The 22,724-nt window shown below is 42.9% G+C and overlaps 1 protein-coding gene across 2 annotated transcripts in view; it reads right to left on the bottom strand.

Annotated features, from left to right (window-relative positions):
- Positions 1-594: 594 nt before the first annotated feature.
- The window catches only part of LOC147637932 (phosphatidate phosphatase PAH1-like), a 60,096-nt gene continuing 37,966 nt past the window's right edge, over positions 595-22,724 (bottom strand). For both annotated transcript variants that reach the window (XM_086799774.1, XM_086799775.1), the window contains exons 7-11: positions 1,881-1,924; positions 1,650-1,778; positions 1,442-1,540; positions 1,129-1,199; positions 595-1,052 (exon numbers count right to left, since the gene is read on the bottom strand). In XM_086799774.1, coding sequence (XP_086655900.1) covers positions 1,016-1,052; positions 1,129-1,199; positions 1,442-1,540; positions 1,650-1,778; positions 1,881-1,924 — 380 coding nt within the window. In that variant the 3' untranslated portion in view covers positions 595-1,015. The remainder of the gene's footprint in view (positions 1,053-1,128; positions 1,200-1,441; positions 1,541-1,649; positions 1,779-1,880; positions 1,925-22,724) is intronic.

Genomic DNA, 22,724 nt, shown 5'->3' with positions numbered 1-22,724 from the left:
TTCTGTGGGCTACAGCATGTACTACGACCAGCACTGCTCAAAGCATACAAATATGTAATGGAAACGCTTCTCTCAACCATAAATGTCTGGAAGCAGTGCTTAAAAGATCGGCACCGATTCAGTACTGGATGATGACGTTGAAGGACATACTTCACCATGATAGCTTCGATGTTCTGCTCCATAATGAGAGAAGATTGAGGAAGATGGTGGTCTAAAAAGAACTAAAACATATCGCTTTGTCCTCTGCCGACCGCCGAGGAAGGTTTGCAATGAACTCTATCAAGGCCTTGCTTAATGCTGAAGGTTGATAAGCACATTCTAAAGATTTATGTGTCAGCACGGCTTAAGATTGCTCCTTGACGCCCCTGCAGCCCGAATACCCCAGGTTGATTCATCTTAGAAGTACAAAGCATTTGGCTTTACACGACCAAATTGTCAAATTGACCCGCTGTGCTAGGGTGCCGCATGGCCATACTTGTAGATGTACAAGTGCACACAGTAACCTTTCGGGATTAGGTATTAGGGAGATACAGTTAGTAAAATAGTTTGCAGGCTACACGGGGCTGGGCAGCACGATGACAGATGCCAAGCAACTTTTATCACATAACCTGCTCGCAAAAAAGAGATCAATACACATGCATCCTTTCAATGTCTGCCAATCTTTCCGCTTAATTAGTAGAGCGATTTCGCATTTTATACAGAGCTGAATACTTCACAAGAACTTTTACATTGGCCTCACGATTCATCGTGCTATAAATGTGATGTTACAGGAAGCTCCCATAGGTTCGTTCTTTCGAAAGAACTTCAGATATTACAAGAACCTTCCTGGAAGCTCTCAAATATTCACATTTTGTACAACTATCTCCCGAGCTGGGCCCCTTACAGGGCAGCAGAATTATCCATTTGAATAATTTAATTGGGAATGAAGCAATCAGGACACTCTTCCCCCCCCTCCCCTCCCAAAGAGAGGGTTGCCAATTAAATCTGTAGAAAGAAACCCAACTAATGAAAGGAATTACTTCTTTGAGCTCCCACCCTTTTTTGTTTTTGAACTGCACACACAACAATATTCAGAGAAGCCATGTGTCAAAAACCAACATGAAAACTTGTGCTCAAAAGCTCTATTACCTCTTTGCACTGAGCTCATCTACTATATCAGGAAGGGGAAGCTTCCAATAATTCCAGGAATTAAAATCCTCCTGTAGTTAAACAAAATTTGTTTGTTAAATAGGATATCAAGCTACCTTACAGTGGCTTCACAATACCCACCCGGCCAGCTCAATCTCACAAATCCAACAGAGATGACATCTGTATGACATCATGCACCCTCTACAGGCCGCTGTGGATGAACTGACAGGCCCAAACAGGGTGCTCATTACCATCTAAACCACCCTTAGTCACTACAACTCACTACTACCCTTGGTTGGTAATTCTGAACTACCTGTTCAGACGAGGACACCGGCGGAAACATGTCATCCACCAATGCGTGAATGCTTGTGTATGACTTGACATCAACATGATGATTGACCATAACCTCTCCCTGTATAACCAGTGCAGATAATCTTAAAAGTCCCACAAAAATCTGCAAGGTAAGGCAGCAACAAAATCATGTGATCAACTTAGCATCAGCCTATTTGACTGCATAGTACCTTTGGATTGATTATGAAAATCTTGCCCTTAGGAATCCCCACTTTACGATAGCTTATTTCATCTGTATCACGATTTCCAAATCCAGCATAAAACGGATTGACATCACTTGGGAAAAGTGTTCTGATCCCCTGAAACCGTGCGCATATAAAACATTTTTTTTTTATAAACGTGATCATACTAGTTTTTAAGACACATTCTGCACAGGTAAAAAAACCCATCAATCAAAATACCTCTAAACAGGCTATCTTGAACTCATGGGGAGCTCTCCTTACAACTGTAAAAAATATGAAACTGTTAGCCTGCAAACAATTCTAACTGAAACAGCTCTCAATAGAAAAACCCAACTACACTCACACTTTGATGACACTTGGAAGGAAGAATTCGGTCAAGTACTTACCAAGCTGCTCACTCTACTATGCATACGTGTGCAGAGATATACATGCAAAAACATACACTGGCAGAGAAATTTATTATATGCAATGCATATACTAACATCAAGCTTTGTTATAAAGATCGCTAATAAGACCAGGTATTTCTTCTAGATCGTGGCATGGACTCTCCTTAATAAGTCGTGTGGATTTTGGGTAGGCTCATCGCCCTCCCCCGTTCTCTATTTTTCAGGGTTTGCAAGCTTCTCCTCTTCCATCACCGTCATCTGTGCCCTTTTTTTTTCCCCGCCACATTCATGCCAATGCCATGGCCTACTGTCGTACCCTCCTCTACTGCTGCCCCTCTGCCTGCCCCACGTCCATGAACACGCCTTGCTTGTGTGCGCCCAGACCGCCGTTTCCCCTGCCAGCCGCTCGCAACCTTTCTCCATCACCGCCACCCATCGTCATCAGCTCCACCAACATCAAGCGGCGCCACCTGTACACAGTTCTACCACCGCCACCTCTTCGTGGCTCTGCAACCATCCGCTCAGGCGACACTAGCGTGGAGACCTCTGCCATCCTTCGCGACTCTGCCACCATCCGCTCAAGCCACACTAGCTTGGAGACCACCATCCTTCTCCCCAGCTGAGCCGCTGCCTTGCCTGGCTAACTACTGCCTAGTCTTCCTCGCCAGTGACCCTTCTCTCTGGGCTATGCTCCATTGACAGCCCTCAGAGCTGCAGCACCTCCTCGCGCATCACCAACAGCAGCCTAGTCACCTGCCCGCCAGCAATTCGTCCGAACATGTGATGGGGCTAGAAGGTAGTGTCTTTCTTTCGTGTTGGGTCCCACTATCTTTGCTCTAAACGAGCGTTTGTTGGGATATTCAGAGCTTCATCCTTGTGATACACCCCTTATATGTGTTATTGTGTGTGTGTGCGCGTGAACCACCTCTTATGAAGAGATCAGTGTGCCATGTGGCAACACATACGTGTGTGTGTGTGTGTGTGTGTGTGTGTGTGTGTGTGTGTGTTGAGTCATAAGATAAGATTTTATACCTATAAAAAGGCATTGCACTCATCAATCTATATATCAATCTAATCATTGTTGTACGTGCACTACCTTCTCTCTCTAGAGCCTTGTTTCACTCTCTCTCTACACACATCCTCCATGGAGCACTTTCATCCCCCCTAGACCTATATAACCCTAAGCCTTGAGACCAATACAAAAGTAGACACGATTTAGACACGCTTGGCCTTCTTTACTGCATCCAAAACGCTTAGCATGCTTCAACTCCCTAATTTTGACAAACTATAACAACTATACTACGTAGACATGCCGCTATCATGCCCTCTTAATGAAAGCGCACCATCTCCGCCTTTTATCTTCTATGCTATTTGGTAAATGTCCATGTCTCGAAGCCATGCATTGATCTTGCCTCATCCATCTCAACCCAAGATATATAAATGTGAGCTCAGGCCTATGCTAGGGTTATGTTTAGGGTGCAGACTATGGTGGATGGAAAACCTTCATGGTAGAGAGAAACATATATTAAGCGTCTACTAAAGACCCAATGGGCCTAGAGAGAAAGAGAGAAAGAAAGAAAGAAAGATGTATTAACAATTCGAAAGCCAAAGTGGCCGATGAGACCAAAACATAGTACACAGCTGATGGTGTCTCATCAAAAGTAAGACAAAAGGACTAAAAAAGTCCTAAACCTCTATGAAAGGAAAATGCTCCTACTGAGGTACAACAAAAGTGTATAATATCTACAACTAGCATAAGATTGGTGTAATCTGCTCATCTCAGTATCTCTCTCATGGGGTGCTGTAAGATAGAGAGACTAAAGTGGCGGGACAGTCGTCTCCTATGGCGGGTGATGATGGCTATAATCCACCGGTGATGAAGCGGCCGTGGACGAGGTCCTAGTAAGCGTGGGCGTCTTGCTCGACAAAGTGCTATGGCTCTGTCAAGGGTGACTCCTCTTGAAGGACGTCTATGGGACGTCTGGCTCTCCGAGGGGGTAGTGGAGGTCCTTGTCGTATCTGCCGGGGTGGTCCTAGCCCTGAAAAAATCTGCCATGGCTCGCTGGCGGGGTGGATCCTGGTGTGCTGCCTTGACTCGTAGAAGAGCCTCTCGATGGCGTCTGAGCTCCAATAAGAAAAGCCCCAAACACCTCTGATCCTCAAACTCCATCACATGTCGTAATGGTCCAAAACCCTCTCAGAAGAGAGACCAGTATCTCCCTCGTATCTCATAGTACACAGTACATCAGTATCTGTAGTGCTCCTCTGACTCCACTTCTTGATGACATAGCTAACAAATGCCGTCTTCTGGCTTCATCCCCTCGTATCTACCAGCCTCTACCCTCAACTGATGTGATGAAGTGTGGATCTATCCAATGGCACTATGAATGCCATGTGAGAGATGGGTGTCCATGTATGTAGACCGTGTCACAAAGCCATTTGGGGAGAGATGTAGAAAATGGTCCCGATAGCGGGCCATCTTCGTGCCTAGTGGTAGGGGGGGCTGGACCATGTCATTTCTGCATCTAGCCTCATGATGTCCATCCTGATCACCCTATTCTCCTCAGAGTGACTAAGGTCCAAGGAGGCGCAGTCCAAGCTGTAATCAAATGGAGGGAGTGCATCAATCGTCATGCCATGTAATCTCAGCCAGGTACACATCTGGGCGTACCAACATCATGTTTTGCCGTCTGCTGCTAACTATAAGTGCTAGGTGTAGGTATCTCTGACTGGGGAGCTCCCATATCCTTTGCAAAAATGTCATTGACTAGAACAGGGCTTCGGTAACCACTGGTGCGGCTCCTATCTCTGCTCTGACAATCTCATGAGGTACCAATGGTTTGCGACCGTGGATTGGCACGTGGATATGCAGCCCTAGGGGCACTAGAGAGGCAATGTGCCTACATTCAATTTCAGGAGCCGCGCACCAAACTCTGGTTATTTGACACATTGGTCACACCTACACTCTCATATGGCTCACCCATATGGGGACCCAGCCTCTACCACACGAGGAGGGAGCCGCATGTCGGCCAGGTCGGCCGGACCAGAGAGAGATTTCTATGATGGATGGCAAGTACTAGAGAAACCACTGGTGACTATGATCGCACGCATGCTTCAGAGCAAACTGCGACCGCTCCCTACAGGAGGCCTCCAGATCGGAGACAATATACACATATTTAGAACACTTAATTTAACTGTTATTAAACAATGGAAACAACATCAGCAACACAAATATTGGAAATACTGAAAATACAAATGACACCAGCACTCGGGCCAAAAAGGGCCGGCCCCCCCCCTCTCAATACTTTTTGTATTTCTTGGAGTATTTATATTTGTACAAGTGTCACGGGCCTAACAAGCCAAATTTCTCCACAAGGAAGTGAAAACAACCAAATAAAACTCGTTCAAGTCGATGAAGAGGTGTTGGTCGGAGTAGCCCCAAATCACAGGCTCATTCCCACCTTCACTGGGTGGACACCTGCCTTTCACTGGTCTTCCGGGACCGTGCACCAACAGGCACGCCCGTACTAACGCAGGCCAAGGGGTACACCGCAGAGGGAACGTGGCCTGGTTCTCCAAAATGAGCTTTGCTCCCAAATTCCCTGGTGAGTCTAACCTTCACTGGCTCTCAGAAGCTCTGAGAGCGCGGTTAACAACACCACACAGGGAAATATACTAGCCACACTAGGAAGAATTTCTTGAAGCCATGCTCCTGCACTACACAACTTAAAGCATTCTCTGAATTTAAATTAGCAAATTTCATATTTATACAAATGAGAAAAATATGAGAGCACCTGGTACGGTGAGTACAATCCAGATACAACCGATACAATTTGTAGCAGGTACAATCAAGCACGGCAAGAACTTCACATGTGTGTAGGTACAGCTAGCCAATTAATGTTCGGGTTTTGTACTTTGCAACAAATACAGCAAGTACATTAAATGCTTCACACGTGCAGGTACAACAGGTACTGTTTGTACAGCTGGTATAGTGAGTTCAGCAAGCAGGTATAGTCAGGTACAATAGGTACATATGGGCAGCCAGCAGGTTCACGTGGGCAAGGCAGTCAACAGTTGCACGTACAGCAGGTATTGGTCAGGTACACGTGGGCAGCCAGCAAGTACATATGGGCAGCCAACAATTGCAGGTACAACAGGTTCTGGTCAGGTACACGTGGGCAGCCAACAGTTGTAAGTACAGCAGGTTCTGGTCGGGTACGCATGGGCAGCCAGCAGGTACAGCATGGGCAAGTACACATGGGCAGTGGTCAAGTGGCACAGCAAGTACAGACTGAATTCAGCAGGTTCTGGTCAAGTGGTACAGCAAGTACAGACTGAATTCAGCACGTGGGAAAACCAGCAGCAGCAGGTACAGTTTAAGTACAACAGGCGAGCAGCAGCTAGGAGGTAGGTACAGCACCGAATTTTGCCTTTGGAGAGAGAGGCAATGCAGGAAGAAGGGCAGCCAGCAGGCGGCGATGAGAAAGAAAACCCACCAACCCACCACAGGTGGGAAATTTCCAGAAAGGTTCCATGCAAAGCCTTTTTTTTTTAAAGGTTATAAAATCTTAAATCAATTTAATACTTTGGGCGCAAATGTCCAGTCCCTTTTTAAAATGGGTGTGAACACATTACCTTATAAATATTAAGGTTTACCATAGTTTATGGATTTTACCTTTTAAAAGGGTCAAAATGAAAATACTTACCACTTGTTCACACGCCACACCACCAAGTCAGCAAACAGCATTCCACAGTACACTGGGGGCTTCCCCGTCCAGTGTACTGGCACGACATAACAAGCAGACACACGCAAACAAGTCATGCAAAAACAAATTTATGCATGCAGGCATAAATGTATGTGCACAAATAATGGACGAAATCTTCCTTTCATGAAACTTGTACAAGAGGTTCCTGTCGGGCACAAAACTGGCGCGACAAATATAAATAAATATGTCATGGTCTTCCTATAGAGTGACAGTCCCATAGGTAAGACACCATCCTGGCCATACACAAGTGGCACCAACAAGCTCCCGTCCATACAGCACGAAGCAAATCATACACGGGTGACACGAAGTTGGTTCCGGTCCATGTGACGCAGCACTGGTCGCACACGGGTGGCACTGATCTGGCTCCCGTCCATGTGTCACTCCATAGAGCGGCCAGATTTGTGCCATGTTCACATGGGGCCAGGCCAGTGTCCCATGTGAACATGACACTGGCCTGGCCCCATGGACGGGAGCCAGATCAGTGCCACCCGTGTCCCAATGTACCGTGGAATGCTGTTTGCTGACTTGGTGGTGTGGCGTGTGAACAGGTGGTAAGTATTTACATTTTGACCCTTTTAAAAGGTAAAATCCATAAACTATGGTAAACCTTAATATTTATAAGGTAATGTGTTCACACCCATTTTAAAAAGGGGCTGGACATCTGCTTTTGAGGGTGCCCAAAGTATTAAATTGATTTAAGATATTATAACCTTTTAAAAAAAGGCTTTGTTTTTTTGCAAATTTCCCACGTGTGGTGGGTGACGGGTCGGTGGGTTTTCTTTCTCATCATTGTCTGTTGGCTGCCCTTCTTCTTGCATCGCCTCTCTCTCCAACAGCAAAATTCGGTGCTGTACCTGCCTCCCAGCTGCTGCCCGCATGTTGTACTTGAACTATACCTGCTGCTGCTGGTTTTTCCACGTGCTGAATTCAGTCTGTACCTGCCGTACCACCTGACCAGAACCAGCTGTACCTGCAACTGTTGGCTGCCCATGTGTACCTGCTGGCTGCCCACGTGTACCTGACCAGAACCTGCTGCTATACCTGCAACTGTTGGCTACCCATGTGTACCTGACCAGTACTTGCTGTACTTGCAACTGTTGGCTGCCCACGTGTACCTGCTGGCTGCCCATATGTACCTGTTGTACTTGACTATACCTGCCTGCTGAACTCACTGTACCAGCTGTACAATCAATACCTACTGTACCTGCACGTGTGAAGCATTTAATGTACTTGGTGTATCTACTGCAAAGTACAGAACCCGAACATTAATTGGCTAGCAATACCTGCACGCATGTGAAGTTCTTGTCGTGCTTGATTGTACTTGCTACAAATTGTACCGGTTGTATCTGGATTGTACTCACCATACCAAGTGCTCTCATATTTTTCTCATTTGTATAAATCTGAAATTTGCTAATTTAAATTCAGAGAATACTTTAAGTTGTGTAGTGCAGGAGCATGGCATGTAATTGCTAACCATGTTCAGGAAATTCTTCCTGGTGTGGCTAGTATATTTCCTTGTGTGGTGTTGTTAACCGCACTCTCAGAGCTTCTGAGAGAGCCAGTGAAGGTTAGACTCACCATGGAATTTGGGAGCAAAGCTCATTGGGGAGAACCAGGCCACGTTTCCTCCGCGGTGTACCCTTTGGCCTGCGTTAGTACGGGCGTGCTTGTTGGTGCACGGTCCCGGAAGACCAATGAAAGGCAGGTGTACACCCAGTGAAGGTGGGAATGAGCCTGTGATTTGGGGCTACTCCGACCCACACCTCTTCGTCGACTTGAACCAGTTTTATTCGGTTGTTTTCACTCCCTTGTGAAGAAATCTGGCTTGTCAGGCCCGTGACACTTGTACGAATATAAATACTCCAAGAAATACAAAAAGTATTGAGGAGGGAGGCGGCCCTTTCCGGCCCTAGTGCTGGTGTCATTTGTATTTTCAGTATTTCGAGTATTTGTGTTGCTGATGTTGTTTCCATTGTTTAATAACAGTTAAATTAAGTGTTCTAAATATGTGTATTTTGTCTCCGATCTGTAGGCCTCCTGTAGGGAGCGGTCGCAGTTTGCTCCGATGCGTACGATCATAGTCACCAGTGGTTTCTCTAGTACTTGCCATCCATTATAGAAATCTCTCTGGTCTGACCTGGCCGACATGCGGCTCCCTCCTCGTGTGGTAGATGCTGGGTCCCCATATGGGTGAGCCATATAAGAGTGTAGGTGTGACCAATGTGTCAAACAACTAGAGTTTGGTGCGCGGCTCCTAAAATTGAATGTAGGCACATTGCCTCTCTAGTGCCCCTAGGGCTGCATATCCACGTGCCAATCTAGCCTCAGCTGCCTGCCTCATAGAGAACTGTGGTCCGTTGAATGTGACTCCTAGGTACACATATGATCTGGTGTACTCCCCTGATTCACGAGAGAGAGAGAGAGAGAGAGAGAGAGAGAGAGAGAGAGAGAGAAAGATGTAACAAGCTAAAAACAGAAGATTTCATAGTACGATGTGATGATTGTATTGATATGTAATGAAGTTCACAAGGTATAATAATTTTTTAGGCAAAATGCCTTACTCTTTCTCAACACTATTCACTGGGCAGTGACACTTGTCTATGCTTGGTGACATCACTGCTTACACACTCAAACACTTAAGTGGCTATAAGCCCTTGTTCACACACACTTTCACCTTTAAGAGGTGCACACACACATACACTCATAGGGAGTGTTCACACATTGAAGCCGAATATCTCCTTCGGGGCAAAGGTGGAGATGCTAGGATGGCTTTCAAAAGTCTCTGTTCTCCAATACTAGCAAAAACACGACATGTTCCCCGCAACTGGCTCAAAGGTTCACTTATCCATCACGGTAGCTGCATGTTCCACTGTTGTGAATGCCTCGGCTTCTTCTTCTTCTTCTTCTTCTTCTTCTTCTGCTGCTACTAAGTTTGCATACACCTTTTCTTGTTCCTTAGCCATCTTCTTGAAGCATCGGTTTTCTGTACGTCCAAGCTTCTTGGAGAACTTGGAAGTTACATTTGCCAACCCTTTTGCGGCTTGCCTTTCCCTTTTATGAACATGGCTTTGTCAAGGTCAACTGCTCTGTCTTGCTGTTCTTTGAGACGACGATAGCTACAATCATGTCAACAAAGGAAGTCTGTCAATTCACCTCACCCTAAGATAAGTTAGGATGTCAACATTTTTGTCAAATCTTCAATGCTCGTCAATAGGACAATTGGGTCCGGATAGCTTTTCAAAAACAACACTGCTTCTGTTAAAATCCATGGTAGAGGCTAAGAAGGAGAGTAAGTAATGGGGACCGAAGTTCGGTTGCAGAGGAAGTAGGCAAAGAGGAGGCCGCAAAGTAGGAGCTCAACTTAGAGCATCAACGGCAACAGTAGCAGCATCAGCAGTTGTATCATCCGCATCAGTATTAAAGGAGGCAGTAGCTGGAGATGAGTGGAAGAGAAGAGCTGGTGTCTCAACATGGAGCAGCACCAGCCAAAGCAGGTAGTGGCAGTGAGCAACCAGCAAATGGCAAACAACTAGCAGACGGCCAGCCAGGTGGTGGCAACAAGCGAGCTTCTGGAGGCGGCAACCAGTGGAGCAGGCAGCAGTCAAACAGCAAGCGGCAGCCATGGAGAGGAGCTTTTGGAGGCGGCAACCAGTCAGGCGAGGAGGAGCAAGCGGTGGTCAAACAGCAAAGGGCGACTAAATCACAGTCTGACATACCAGAGGCGGCTTCAGTCGACAGGTGGCAACTTCAAAAGAAACAAAACTCTTTAAAAAAACGCAACCTTGCTCTGATACCAATTGTGAGCACATGGCTAGGTTTAGGGTGCAGACTGTGGTGGATGGAAAACCTTCATGGGAGAGAGAGTAATATTAACGTCTACAAAAGGCCAAAATGACCTATGAGACTAAAAGGATTACATCATGTCCATGGAATATATCATCATGTGTACTAAAATGAAAGAAAATGACAAAGCTAAAATGCTAAAGCTGAGATCCTAGGGCTGATCCATGTACAAAGGGCATAAGGCTCACATATCATCCTAAGATATCCCACATGGGGCGCCGCAACATGTACGTAAAAAATGTTACGTACTTTTTAATGTTAAAATCGTAGAAGTCATCATCCATCTGTTGTCATAACATGTTCCATAACATGACATGAAAATAAGCTAATTTTGAAGAACCACGCTTAGACCTCCCAATGGGCAAGCCAAAAAGGACACGGGGGAAAAAACCTCTTCTAAAGAGAGTAACAAGTGCAAGTCCAAAAAAATAAACGAAAAAACAGGTTTGAAACGTTTGCAAGTCCAAAACGTCCTAAATAATTAAAAACGGGTTTTAAATGCAACCTTGGACATGAGTAAGTCTTGTGATGGTATAAGATGATGGCCTTGATCCTTCTATGGTGGCGCGGGCATGGGCCTCTAGGTCGAGGTCATCGACCTCTACATAGCCCCATGGCTCTGTCTAGTGTCACTCCTCTGGGTCCGGCTCCTACATCAGCCTAGCATCTAGGTAGCGTGGGTGGATCATTTGATCCATCTACGGCTTAAACACTTTACTTTAGGAAGTTTTAGCAATTTTCAGCATAATAACGACATACACACTTCAACATGAATTGCATGATGGAAAAACATGGATACATATGGGGGACATAGTTGGCATGGTACAGCAGGTCGTGGAAAATAACCTTTGTGATATTGATTGATGTGTATCTACATGGATGGTCATCACTTAGGTCATCCAGTAAGTTGCATTTGGTTGGGACAACTTTGCATACATGAATAATATCATGACTTGGATAACCAATATACATGACATGGTCACATGTGAAAGAGTCAAACCAGACATGGAAAATGCCTCCAATATGTTAAAATTACAGTAATGTGATGAGCTATGGTGGATCAAATGCTAGAATCAACATCATTAACAAAGAGATTAGACGATAATTAAGACGTGATTAGTGAGCAATTAACTAATAGCTTAATGTAAGCATGGATAATCAAAAACCAGCAAATTCTCATTAGGCCAATGCCTCAATTTATAGAGTTTACATCCAAGCATCCAATCCCACTGATTTCTCCTTGATTCACTCCACCTCTTTTGCTTGATTCTCTCCACCTCTCCCAGTTTATCTCTACACCTCCTAAATCTCCTCATGCTACCCTTTATTCTCTGCCAGTAGATTCTTCTCACCTTTTCACAGGTTCTCTCACATTTACAGATTCTCTTTTACAGCCTCTAGCCCAGGGCTTGTTCCCGCACACACCCTATTCACTTGTATATTTCAACACCTCCCCTCAAGTGAATACTCCTAGCACACCTAGACCCTATACCAAGTTTCCCTCTTACTTGATAGTCCGCGACCAGTGCCTCAAGTCCCTAAACTCAATAGTCCTTAACACTCTCTCTCTCTATGTGTCCAAGGCTACTACAAGTGCCCGTGACCTTGACTAAAGTACTCACACATACATCTACCACATGGCCTACATCATCGGTGGCTCAGAGGTGGTTTTACGTTGTTGGGACAGGTTACATTGGATTGTGGGATTTCTCTCTCTCTCTCTCTCTCTCTCTCTCTCTCTCTCTCTCACTCAGAAAAGATGATCCGACTCCACTTCCTTAGAAGCCTCCATGAAGTTCGCCGATGTCGTTTCTTCTCCACTGGGTTTACTGTAGTAGTCTCTTACTATGTGTCCTGGCTTTCCACAGTTGTGGCAAGTGAAGGTCCTTCCTCCTACTATGCCTCTTCCTCGTCTCCTCGTCCTCGAGAGAATCCTCCTCGGGTGAAGAATGCTTTTTCTTCTCCTGCTGTTGAGTCGAGCCATTTCTTCTCTTTGCCTCTGCTCTCTTGCTCTAGTAGAGCTCCTTCTATCTCGTGTAGCTTCAATTCAGGTACATTCTTTAGTGTTGCTACAATATTTTCATATTCACCTTTGTCCACACTCTTCAGAAGCACTGCTAGTGCCTCATCATCTTCTACCTTTTTGCCAATAGCTGCCAGTTGTTGCTTAATGCTTTTATATCTGTTCAAGTGTGTGATTAAAGGTTCACTTTCCTTCATATCCAATTTGTAGAATTGCATTAACAGATTTATCTTTGAATTTTTAGCTTGTGTGCCAAATAATTTATTTTCATTCCATGCATCTTTTGCCCATTGTATCCCTGTGATGTGATGAATGATTTCATCATTTAGACTGAGTGCGATAAGTCCCAATGCTTTTTCATTCTTGCTCTTCCACTCATTTTTCCCTCTCACCTCTAGACATTCATCTCTTCCCTCAACTAGCCCCCACAGATTTTTCTTTATGAGCAGATACATGGTTTTTGTCTGCCATGTGTAAAACTGCTCCCCATTAAATTTGGCTATCTCTTGTGCTACTCATGATGATGTGAAGGGGATCTTACCTCTTGATCCAATTTCAAGATTCAAGGACAGTGTCTACCCTTTTACAACTCAATCTGGTGTTTAATAGATGATTACAACAGATTTATCAGTATAAAATTACCAAAAACTACATTAAATCAAGGGTAACCAATTTGTACGGAATGGTTGGAGTATCAAACCATCTCCGAATTGCAATCTGAAGTTATAGGGATCTGTATCAGATACCTAATGGTTAATTTAAACCCTCAATTGCACCAAAAAATAGTGATTAGCATGTATTAATCATTGATTAGCAAATTAATCCTCTGTTTTGTGTGCAAAAAAAAGAGTATGCGGGGAGCCCAGATCTGAGGCCTTAGAGTTCAAATGAGCTCAAATCCTTTCAAGGCCATCAATAGCAATTAGTCTAGTAGAGGATTAAGCCAAGAAACACAAGATTTATCCAAACATTGAATGCTTAATCTCTGTTTTACCAAAGTCACCTGCAGATTTGATGAAGAGCTTGGATCTCACTGTAAACTTGATCAAATCAAATTCTGACTTCACCAGCTTGTAGAGCACCCTTGAAACCCCCTAGGACCAAGAGGAATTAGACCCATTTGATCTGAAGCAGTAGAGATTTCAATTTCTCCTCAGAAAAACAACGCCTGCAAATCAGCGAAAATCGGCAGCTCCAGTAGACGGTTTGCGATTCTGTTTGGATGGGTTGGAGCACTACTGAGATAGCTATGTATGGCTACAAGGGCTTGAGCTAATGTTGCTCCTGGAAGGAGATCAAGCCCCGCCACTGACTGGGGGTACAAAAGGCTAGTTGAAAATAGCTATTAAAAAAAAAAGTGATTCTTTTCTAATCATCTACTAATCCTAATTAGTTAGATAATGGGCTCATAAACTTGATGGATTCTAGGCTAGGCTCTGATACCATGTTAAAATTACAACAATGTGATGAGCTATGATGGATCAAATGCTAGAATCAATATCATTAACAAAGAGATTAGACGATAATTAAGACGCGATTAGTGAGCAATTAACTAATAGCTTAATGTAGACATGGATAATCAAAAACCAGCGAATTCTCATTAGGCCAATGCCTCATTTTATAGAATTTACATCCAAGCATCCAATCCCACTGATTTCTCCTTGATTCACTCCACCTCTTTTGCTTGATTCTCTCCACCTCTCCCAGAATATCTCCACACCTCCTAAATCTCTTCATGCTACCCTTTATTCTCTCCTAGTAGATTCTTCTCACCTTTTCACACGTTCTCTCACATTTACAGATTCTCGTTTCCAGCCTCTGGCCAAGGGCTTGTTTCCGCACACACAGCCTATTCACTTGTATATTTCAACACAATACATGAAGGGATGTTAGTTTGCATGGTTGGGCATCTTCCAACTCACCAAAAGATGATCACTAAATTTGATCATGGATTGTCTATCTATTTTAAGACAGAAGTGAGCATGGCCATACATGCCTAGGTGGACAATCCAGACATATGGGTAGTAGAGCTTTCACATGCATGCGTTAATGGCCTCGCATCTAGACATGGACCTTCATCATTTAGTTTTGAGGAATTTCTCATTTCCATTTCAATGAGCAGAATGCATTCTTCACAAATCATATTAACAACATGTATATTCTCAAAATTTCTCATTACTCTTCAACTAACTTCCATGCTTTTTTCTGAGGTGGATCTATGGAGGACATAGAGATGATCCTTGCATGTAACAACTCATTTGAAGTGATGACAATGCAATTCGACCAAGAAGATGCATTCACTCCTCCTATAGATGCAAGCGCCCCGAACAATGTGGTATGCTTAACAACTAATATTTCCGTTTATTTTCGATGATTATTGTACACGTAAAATAGATGAATAAAGAGCTGGTTGAAGATGTCCCCCACCCCCAAATAGGAATATATTTCTACTCAGCCCAAGTACCTTAGGACTGAGCTCAGTTACAATCAACCTGAGAGTGAAGAAGAAGTAATCTTCACACTCACACACCATGCAAAAGTCTATACTAATGAACACACAAAAACTAGCAAGTGTGCACATGCATTTTCCTACAATACATAGGTGATATGAGAAGCCCAAACGGAAGGGAGTTATCAGCCTTCTTGTTGATGTAGAGTTGTACAATGGCTGTAACTTTGTACTTGATCCAAAGATAAAAGAAAAAGAGAGATAATAAAGCTGAAATTGGACTTGTACGAGAGCTGAAAACTCGTTTACAGACTTGCTGTAATTATGGACAGTAGGGACTGATTTTCAGCAAGGGAGCTATGCGCAAAATGAGAGGGAAAGGATTGTATTCATAGGAAAAGAGACCTTCAAAGCTTAAGAGGGAAAGCAAAGCTGAAAAAGACAAGTGTCCAACCACATGTTAAAAAGTGGGACAAGTGGAGGGACAATTGAAACTCAAGTGACAAGTGTTGGGACACTTGTCCATTCTTCTAGAACACTTGGAGCTCAAGTGACAAGCGTTGGGACACTTGTCCATTCTTCTAGAACTTTCTATGGTGAGGTGTCAATTGGCAAAAATAGAAACCTCCAAATTTACCAAGCACACTTAGGACGCAAAAATTACTAAATATAGAAAGCAATTCGTAAATTTTAGGAAATCCCTACTTTTTAGGGCAAACCAATGTCCCTATTTTTTTGGGCCCGACCCTTCATTTTAGGGACCCCCCAATATGAGAGTCAAATGAAAGCTCTTTCCGTCCACATTCACAAAATAGTAATGGTTTTTCAATCTGATGCATCTAACTCGTGTAAAATGGAAATCAAGAAATCACTCTAACATAGACTTTAACTAGTCATGCCATCTTATCGATTGTAGCTGCTTGTTTTGGCGGATCTAGCCCCCACTCCAAGGCATCAATCCTTTCTCTGTGTACGAGCTTGACCCTGTTCTGCTTGAGTTCCGGCCATAGGCGCCCAATCAGGTCATATAGGTGGAGGTGTGCACTATCCATGTTCTAGCCCACTGCATGGATCCACCATGACCTATGGCCACTCACCAATAGCCAGCTCCTATGCACGAATCTATTCAAATGAATGGACTTTCTTGCTTATTCAAAAATATCTAAACTCAAAGAAAACATGAAAAACATAGAAAGTATAATTATTACAAAGGATACAAAGAATTCTTTCTTTCATTTTGTGTTGAGTCGTGACAGTCCTCTGGCTTTCATTCAGTTATCCTCAGCTGAAAAGCTTCTTCATATGGTTGAAGAATCCTTGGATAAGATTGCATTAACTTTTCATCTACCCATTTTGCATCTGTTGAGGATAGATCTTTGAATTTAAGCAAAAACTTCCAAGTCACAAAGCCACTTCTGGTGGTCGGATCCTTGTGAAACAATATATGTTCTGGTTCTAGCACTTGTTCAGTTTCTTCCACCAAAGGTGGATCTTCAATGATGGGTTCTTCTAGTTTTGGTCCAACATAATGCTTTAGCAAACTTATATGAAAAGCATTATGTATCTTCCAATGAGGTGGAAGATCAAGCCTGCAAGATACTTCATTGATCTTATCAATAACTTTGAATGGCCTATAATATCTATTGGACAACTTTGGAAAAGATGAAGTTTGGTCGGTTCCCTGCTTTAGACGGCTTTTATCAAATTTCAGTAAAATATAGTTGCCCTTCTCGAAGACCAAATGCTTTCGACGCTTGTCTTCTTTTGTCGCTCCTGAGCCGACTTGATTGTGGAGCGCACTTGATTCAATGTTGTTTTCAAATCTAAAGCAAACTCATCAGCAGCAGCAGCAAAAATCTTATCTTTGGTGCGAACAATTGGTGGTGGAATCACTTTACTTTGTATAGCCTCATTTGGAGCTTTTCATGTAGATGAATGCATTGTATTGTTGTAGGTGAACTCCAACAAAGGAAGATATTTCTCCCATTGAGTCTTATGTTCACTAACATCAGCTTTGAGCATATCAAGGAGTGTGAGATTCAGGACCTCTGTTTGCCCATCAGTTTGACGATGGAAGGGAGAAGAAAACTTCAAGGTAGTCCCCAAGTTTTCAAATAAAGCCCGCCAAAAATTGCTTGTGAACTTAGAATCTCTATCAGATATTATTTCAGAAGACATCCCATGTAATCTAAAAATGTGCTAGATAAAGAGCTGTGCAGCTTCTGCAGACTTTAGTGTTTTATGACAAGGAATAAAATGTGATTGCTTGCTGAATCTATCAATAATAACCCAAATCATGTCATGACCTTGTGGAGTTCTTGGAATACCTGAGATAAAATCCATAGTGATGGATTCCCAAGGAGCATCTGGAACTCGTAAGGATTGCAGTAAACCAGGAGTCATTTGTCTATCATACTTGGATTTTTGACAAACTAAGCATGACTCTCTGAAGTCATGGGTGTCTCTTTGAAGTGTGGACCAGTAGAAGAAACACTCTAGTACACTCAAAGTAGTTGCCCTTCCTCGATGACCTGCATATAGAGGCTAATGGCCTTCTCTCAACTCTTTTTATCGAAGAGGAAGAGTGATACAAAGGCGATTATTCATCAAGAGAGAACCGTCTCTGATAAAGTAATCTTTATGAGACCCTCCTTGCTGTAAATTTGTCCAAACAGCTGCAAAATCAGCATCTTTCTCATGTGTTCTGCATCTCCTGAAACTCTTCATGATGGGCCACTATCATGGCTGAAATTCGAGGGACTCTAGAAAGTGCATCTGCCACTACATTATGATTTCCAAGAGTATGTATAATCTGAAAATGAAACATGGATAGGAAATTTTCCCATCTTGCATGTTTTTCTTGTAGATGCCTTTGAGTTTTGAAATACTTCAAGCTTTGATGATCAATTCTAACTAGAAACTCGTTGCCTAACAAATAATGCTTCCAAATCTTTGAGGCATGTACCACAGCTAATAATCCCTTCTCATAAATGTCATACCTTTTCTGTACATCATTTAGCCGACGACTTTCAAAAGCCACAGCATGGCCTTCTTGATTGAGAACTGCTCGTAATCTTCTCAAGATCCATTTGAATGCCTTCAGAAGCGATGACATGTCCATGATAATTTATCTTATCCATAAAGAACTCACTCTTTTTACCATTGATTAGAAGCTGGTGTTCTTGAAGAAGTTGCAAAACCTCTTCCAAGTGTTGGTGATGCTCTTCTTCGTTCTTGCTAAACACAAGAATGTCATCAAAGAATGTACCGACATATTGGCGATGATCTCAGAAGATGCTTTCCATCATTCAGTTGAAGGTAGCCGGTGCATTGGTCAATCCAAAAGGACCAACCAAGAATTCATAAAGGCCAAATGAAGTGCGGAAAGCAATCTTATGGACATCTTGTGGTACCACCCTCATTTGATGATAGCCACTCTTTAGGTCGATCCGACTAAAGCCTCCTAATCGATCTAGAATGTCATCGATTCTTGGGATTGAGAAACAGATCTTCACAGTGATCTTGTTGAGAGCTCGATAATCAATGCACATTCTAAATGTGCCATCTTTCTTTTGAACAAGGAGAACTGGGGAGCAATAAGGAGAACTACTTGGCCTAATCAGACCACGACTAAGTAGGTCCTCCACTTGTTTTCTTGTCTCTTCTTGTTGAGGTCGACTTACACAGTAAGGTGCAAGATTGGAAGGAGAGCTACTAGGAATGATATCTATTTGATGGTCTTCTGGGCTTTCTGGCGGAAGTTGATAAGGAAGATATTTTGAAAAACAATCTTTGTACTTTTCCGAAAGCTTTATTTGCTCTTGGTTTTGAACACTCATATTTTCTTTTCTATTATGGAAATCATTCACATAAATCAAACAACATTGCACACAATCTTTAATGGCTCGAGAGACTTGCATATGGCTTACCATTGGTATGGTGTCTCCGCTTACTCTAGCTTGAATTTCGTACTTCTTGTCTCTATGCTTGAATTCCACCTTCTTTTTCTAGGAGTAGAGAGCTGAATCTACCCTGTGATTCCGAGGCATGCCAAGAATCACATCACAACCATCAAGATCAGCGATGCAAAAGGTATCTTGATCATTGTAGCCTTGTAGTTGGAATTTCAGCTTGCCGATGTATGGTACAACTGTCTTCTCTGCATCTCCATCATCAGGATGAACAGCTTGGTGCAGTTCCGATGGAGTATCCATATCTTCATTCCTTAGCCAAGATCTTTTGCTAATTACCAAGAGATGAAGTTCTCATTGGCTGCAAGGTATATCAAGAAAAGAGCTTGCTTTCCTTGCATTTGGCCTTCAATAGTTGGCGCATCTCTGGGGTGTGAGTTGTGTTCCCCACCACATCTCCTATGACATTGATTGTGACTTGTGGTATGGAATTGTTGGAGGGTTTGTTTTGTCCTTTGTTGGGACAATGTTTGGAGATGTGACCTAGCTGTCCACACTTGAAGTACTTCCCTTCTTTCATGCAGTGTTGCTTTTCTTCTTCAGAGATCTGCTTTGTTTGGGGATACATATTAGAGCGGAATTGAGGGGCATTGGAAGGTCCATAAGGCCTCATCTTCTTTTGAGTTGGTGGTTGCCTTTGCTGCTGTTTTCCCCCTTCTTTAGTGGTTGCCTTGTCAAAGGACCTCTTCTTTTCATTCTTTTGAAGCACCTTGTTGTTGCCATGCTCCATTTCCCATGTCCGTGCATGGTCTATGAGTTCTCTCAAATTGGAGCAGTGATAATGACTGAGAGTAGTACGAAGTCTGAAGTGTAGGCCACCTTGGAACTTCCTCATCTTTTCAGAGTTGCTGATTTTCTTGAAGTGTTGAACCTTCAAGAGTAGCTCCCAAAATCTCTTTGTATAATCATCAAGAGACTCAATCTTTCTTTGCCAAAACCGATCCCACTCCATCTTCACATCTCTTTTGAAATGGATGGGAAGAAACTGGGCCTTGAGCATTCGAATAAAAGACCTCCAGGATTTTGGGACAGCATGGTCGCATTCCAACCCCGTCCACCAAGTGTGGGCTAAGTCGGTCAAATGAAGAGCTGCAAACTTGATCTTTTCTTTTTCTTTATAGTTATCACGACCATATAAAATTTAAAATTGGCGAATAAACTTAAGAAGATCGGTGTTACAAGAACCATCATACGTACTGAATTTGATCTTCTTTTCAAGCTAGGATAAGGATTTATGGTGTGAACTCCCATCTGATGAAAAAGAAGAAGAAGAAGAAAACGTTCTTGATGAAGAGGAACTTTGACGACGCCTTTTTGATTGTTTTAAGGCTGATCAGCCTCTTTCCTTCTTCGTAATATTCTTCCTAGTAGTCTCCATATTTGAGAGTTGTTGATGAATCAATTGATTTTCCTCTCGAAGGCTTTGTATTGCTTTCAAAAGAGTGCTCTCCTGTCCCACATGGTTTTCGTGGGTAGCTTGAGTCTCCATGTGGATGGGTATGAATATGAAAACAAGTAAATGCAAAGTGTAAAGTCACACCACACACGTAAATAAAGAAAATACTAATTGCAAGCGCTACCAGTGTAGGGGTATAGGATCAAGCCGAAGCTCTGATACCATTGTAAGCGCCCTGAACAACGTGGTATGCTTAACAACTAATATTTCCGTTTATTTTTTATGGTTATTTTACACGTGAAATAGATGAATAAAGAGCTAACTTCAAATAAACTCAATGCTGAAATTAATTACAGCACATGCGCATGAGATAACAACACATATTGGGAGTAAAGTTGAGAGAAATATGATAGAGCCAAATTGAGGGTTGAAGATGGGCACCCCCCCTCCCCCAAATGGGAATATATTTCTGCTCAAACCAACAATCAACCTCAAGAAGTAATCTTCACACTCTCACACCATGCAAAAGTCTATGCTAATGAACACACAAAAACTAGCAAGTTTGCAAATGCATTTTCTTACAATACATAGGTGATATGAGAAGCCCGAACGGAAGGGAGTAATCAGCCTTCTTGTTGATGTAGATTTATACAATGGCTGTAACTTTGTACTTGATCCAAAGATAAAGGAAATAGAGAGATAATAAAACTGAAATTGGACTTCTAAGAGAGCTGAAAACTCATTTACGGACTTGCTGTAATTATGGACAGCATGGGAAAGGGTGGAAGATGGAGTAGTTACATCATGTGGAAGCGTTGATGGAGAGGTAAGGGTTGTGTCCAAGTGGTGTGGGTTGCTTTGGGGTGAGTAGGGACTGATTTTCAGCAAGGGAGTAGTGTGTAAAATGAGAGGGAAAGGGCTGTATTTATAGGAAAAGAGACCTTCAAAGCTTAAGAGGGAAAGTAAAGCTGAAAAAGACAGTGTGCAGCCACATGTTCAAAAGTGGGACAAGTGGAGGGACACTTGGAAACTCACGTGACTAGCGTTGGGACACTTGTCCATTCTTCTAGAACTTTCTGTGGTGAGGTGTCAACTGGCAAAAATAGAAACCTTCAAATTTAGCAAGCACAGTTAGGATGTAAAAATTACTAAATATAGAAAGTGATTCCTAAATTTAGGAAATCCCTATTTTTTAGGGTTAGCCTTTTTAGGGCAAACCGAGGTCCCTATTTTTTAGGACCAAGCCCTAGATTTTAGGGACCCCCCAATATGGGAGTCAAATGAAAGCTCTTTCCATCCACATTCACAAAACAGTAATGGTTTTTCAATCTGACGCATCTAACTCATGTAAAATGAAAATCAAGCAATCACTCTAACATAGACTTTAATTTGTCATGCCATCTTATCGATTGTAACTGTCTATTCTAGCGGATCTAGCCCACACTCCAAGGCATCAATCCTTTCTATGTGCGAGCTTGATCCTGTTATGCTTGAGTTCCAGCCATAGGCATTCAATCAAGTCATATAGGTGGAAGTGTGCACTATCCATGTTTTGGCCCACTGCGTGGACCCACCATGACCTATGGCCAATAGTAGCCAGCTCCTATGAATGAATCTATCCAAATGAATAAATTTTCTTGCTTATTCAAAAATATCCAACTTCAAAGGAAAACATGAAAAACACAGAAGAAAGTATAATTATTACAAAGGATACAAAGAATTCTTTCTTTCATTTTGTGTTGAGTCATGACAATAGAGGAAGCTACACAATGCATCTCATGCACAAGTCGTTCAAAGGGATATGGTTCAATTTGGGATGTTTGGACAATCCAATAGGCACCCAAAGGTGTCCAGGTCATGCACCAACGAATGGCACACATTGGGTACAACATGAACATGTTTAATGCCCTTTTGCATGATATTCTCGGTCGAAAAAGACATGGCCGACCAAGCATATGAAATACTATCAAATCCCTATAAGCGTGCATTTGCCAGTCTGCAAGACCAGAAGCAAAGCAGTAAAGGCACATTGTGGATCATCAAGAAGGCAATCTGCGGTGTAGCAGGATCATCGCTGTACATATTCATGTTTTGGAACATACACTAGATTAGCGTTTACATCTCTTGTCTATCGTATTTTTGCAAGTAGTTCTATTGGTTTCGGTCAAGATCCAAGATCATCGCTGTAGCCCGTACGTATTCATGTTTTGGAATATGCTATTGTAGTTT

This window comes from Cibotium barometz, chromosome 6 (genome assembly GCF_041138505.1).
Source record: "Cibotium barometz isolate CiBa-2024 chromosome 6, ASM4113850v1, whole genome shotgun sequence".
NCBI classification, from domain to species: Eukaryota; Viridiplantae; Streptophyta; class Polypodiopsida; order Cyatheales; family Cibotiaceae; genus Cibotium; species Cibotium barometz.
This window is presented reverse-complemented; position numbering and strand designations above follow the sequence as displayed.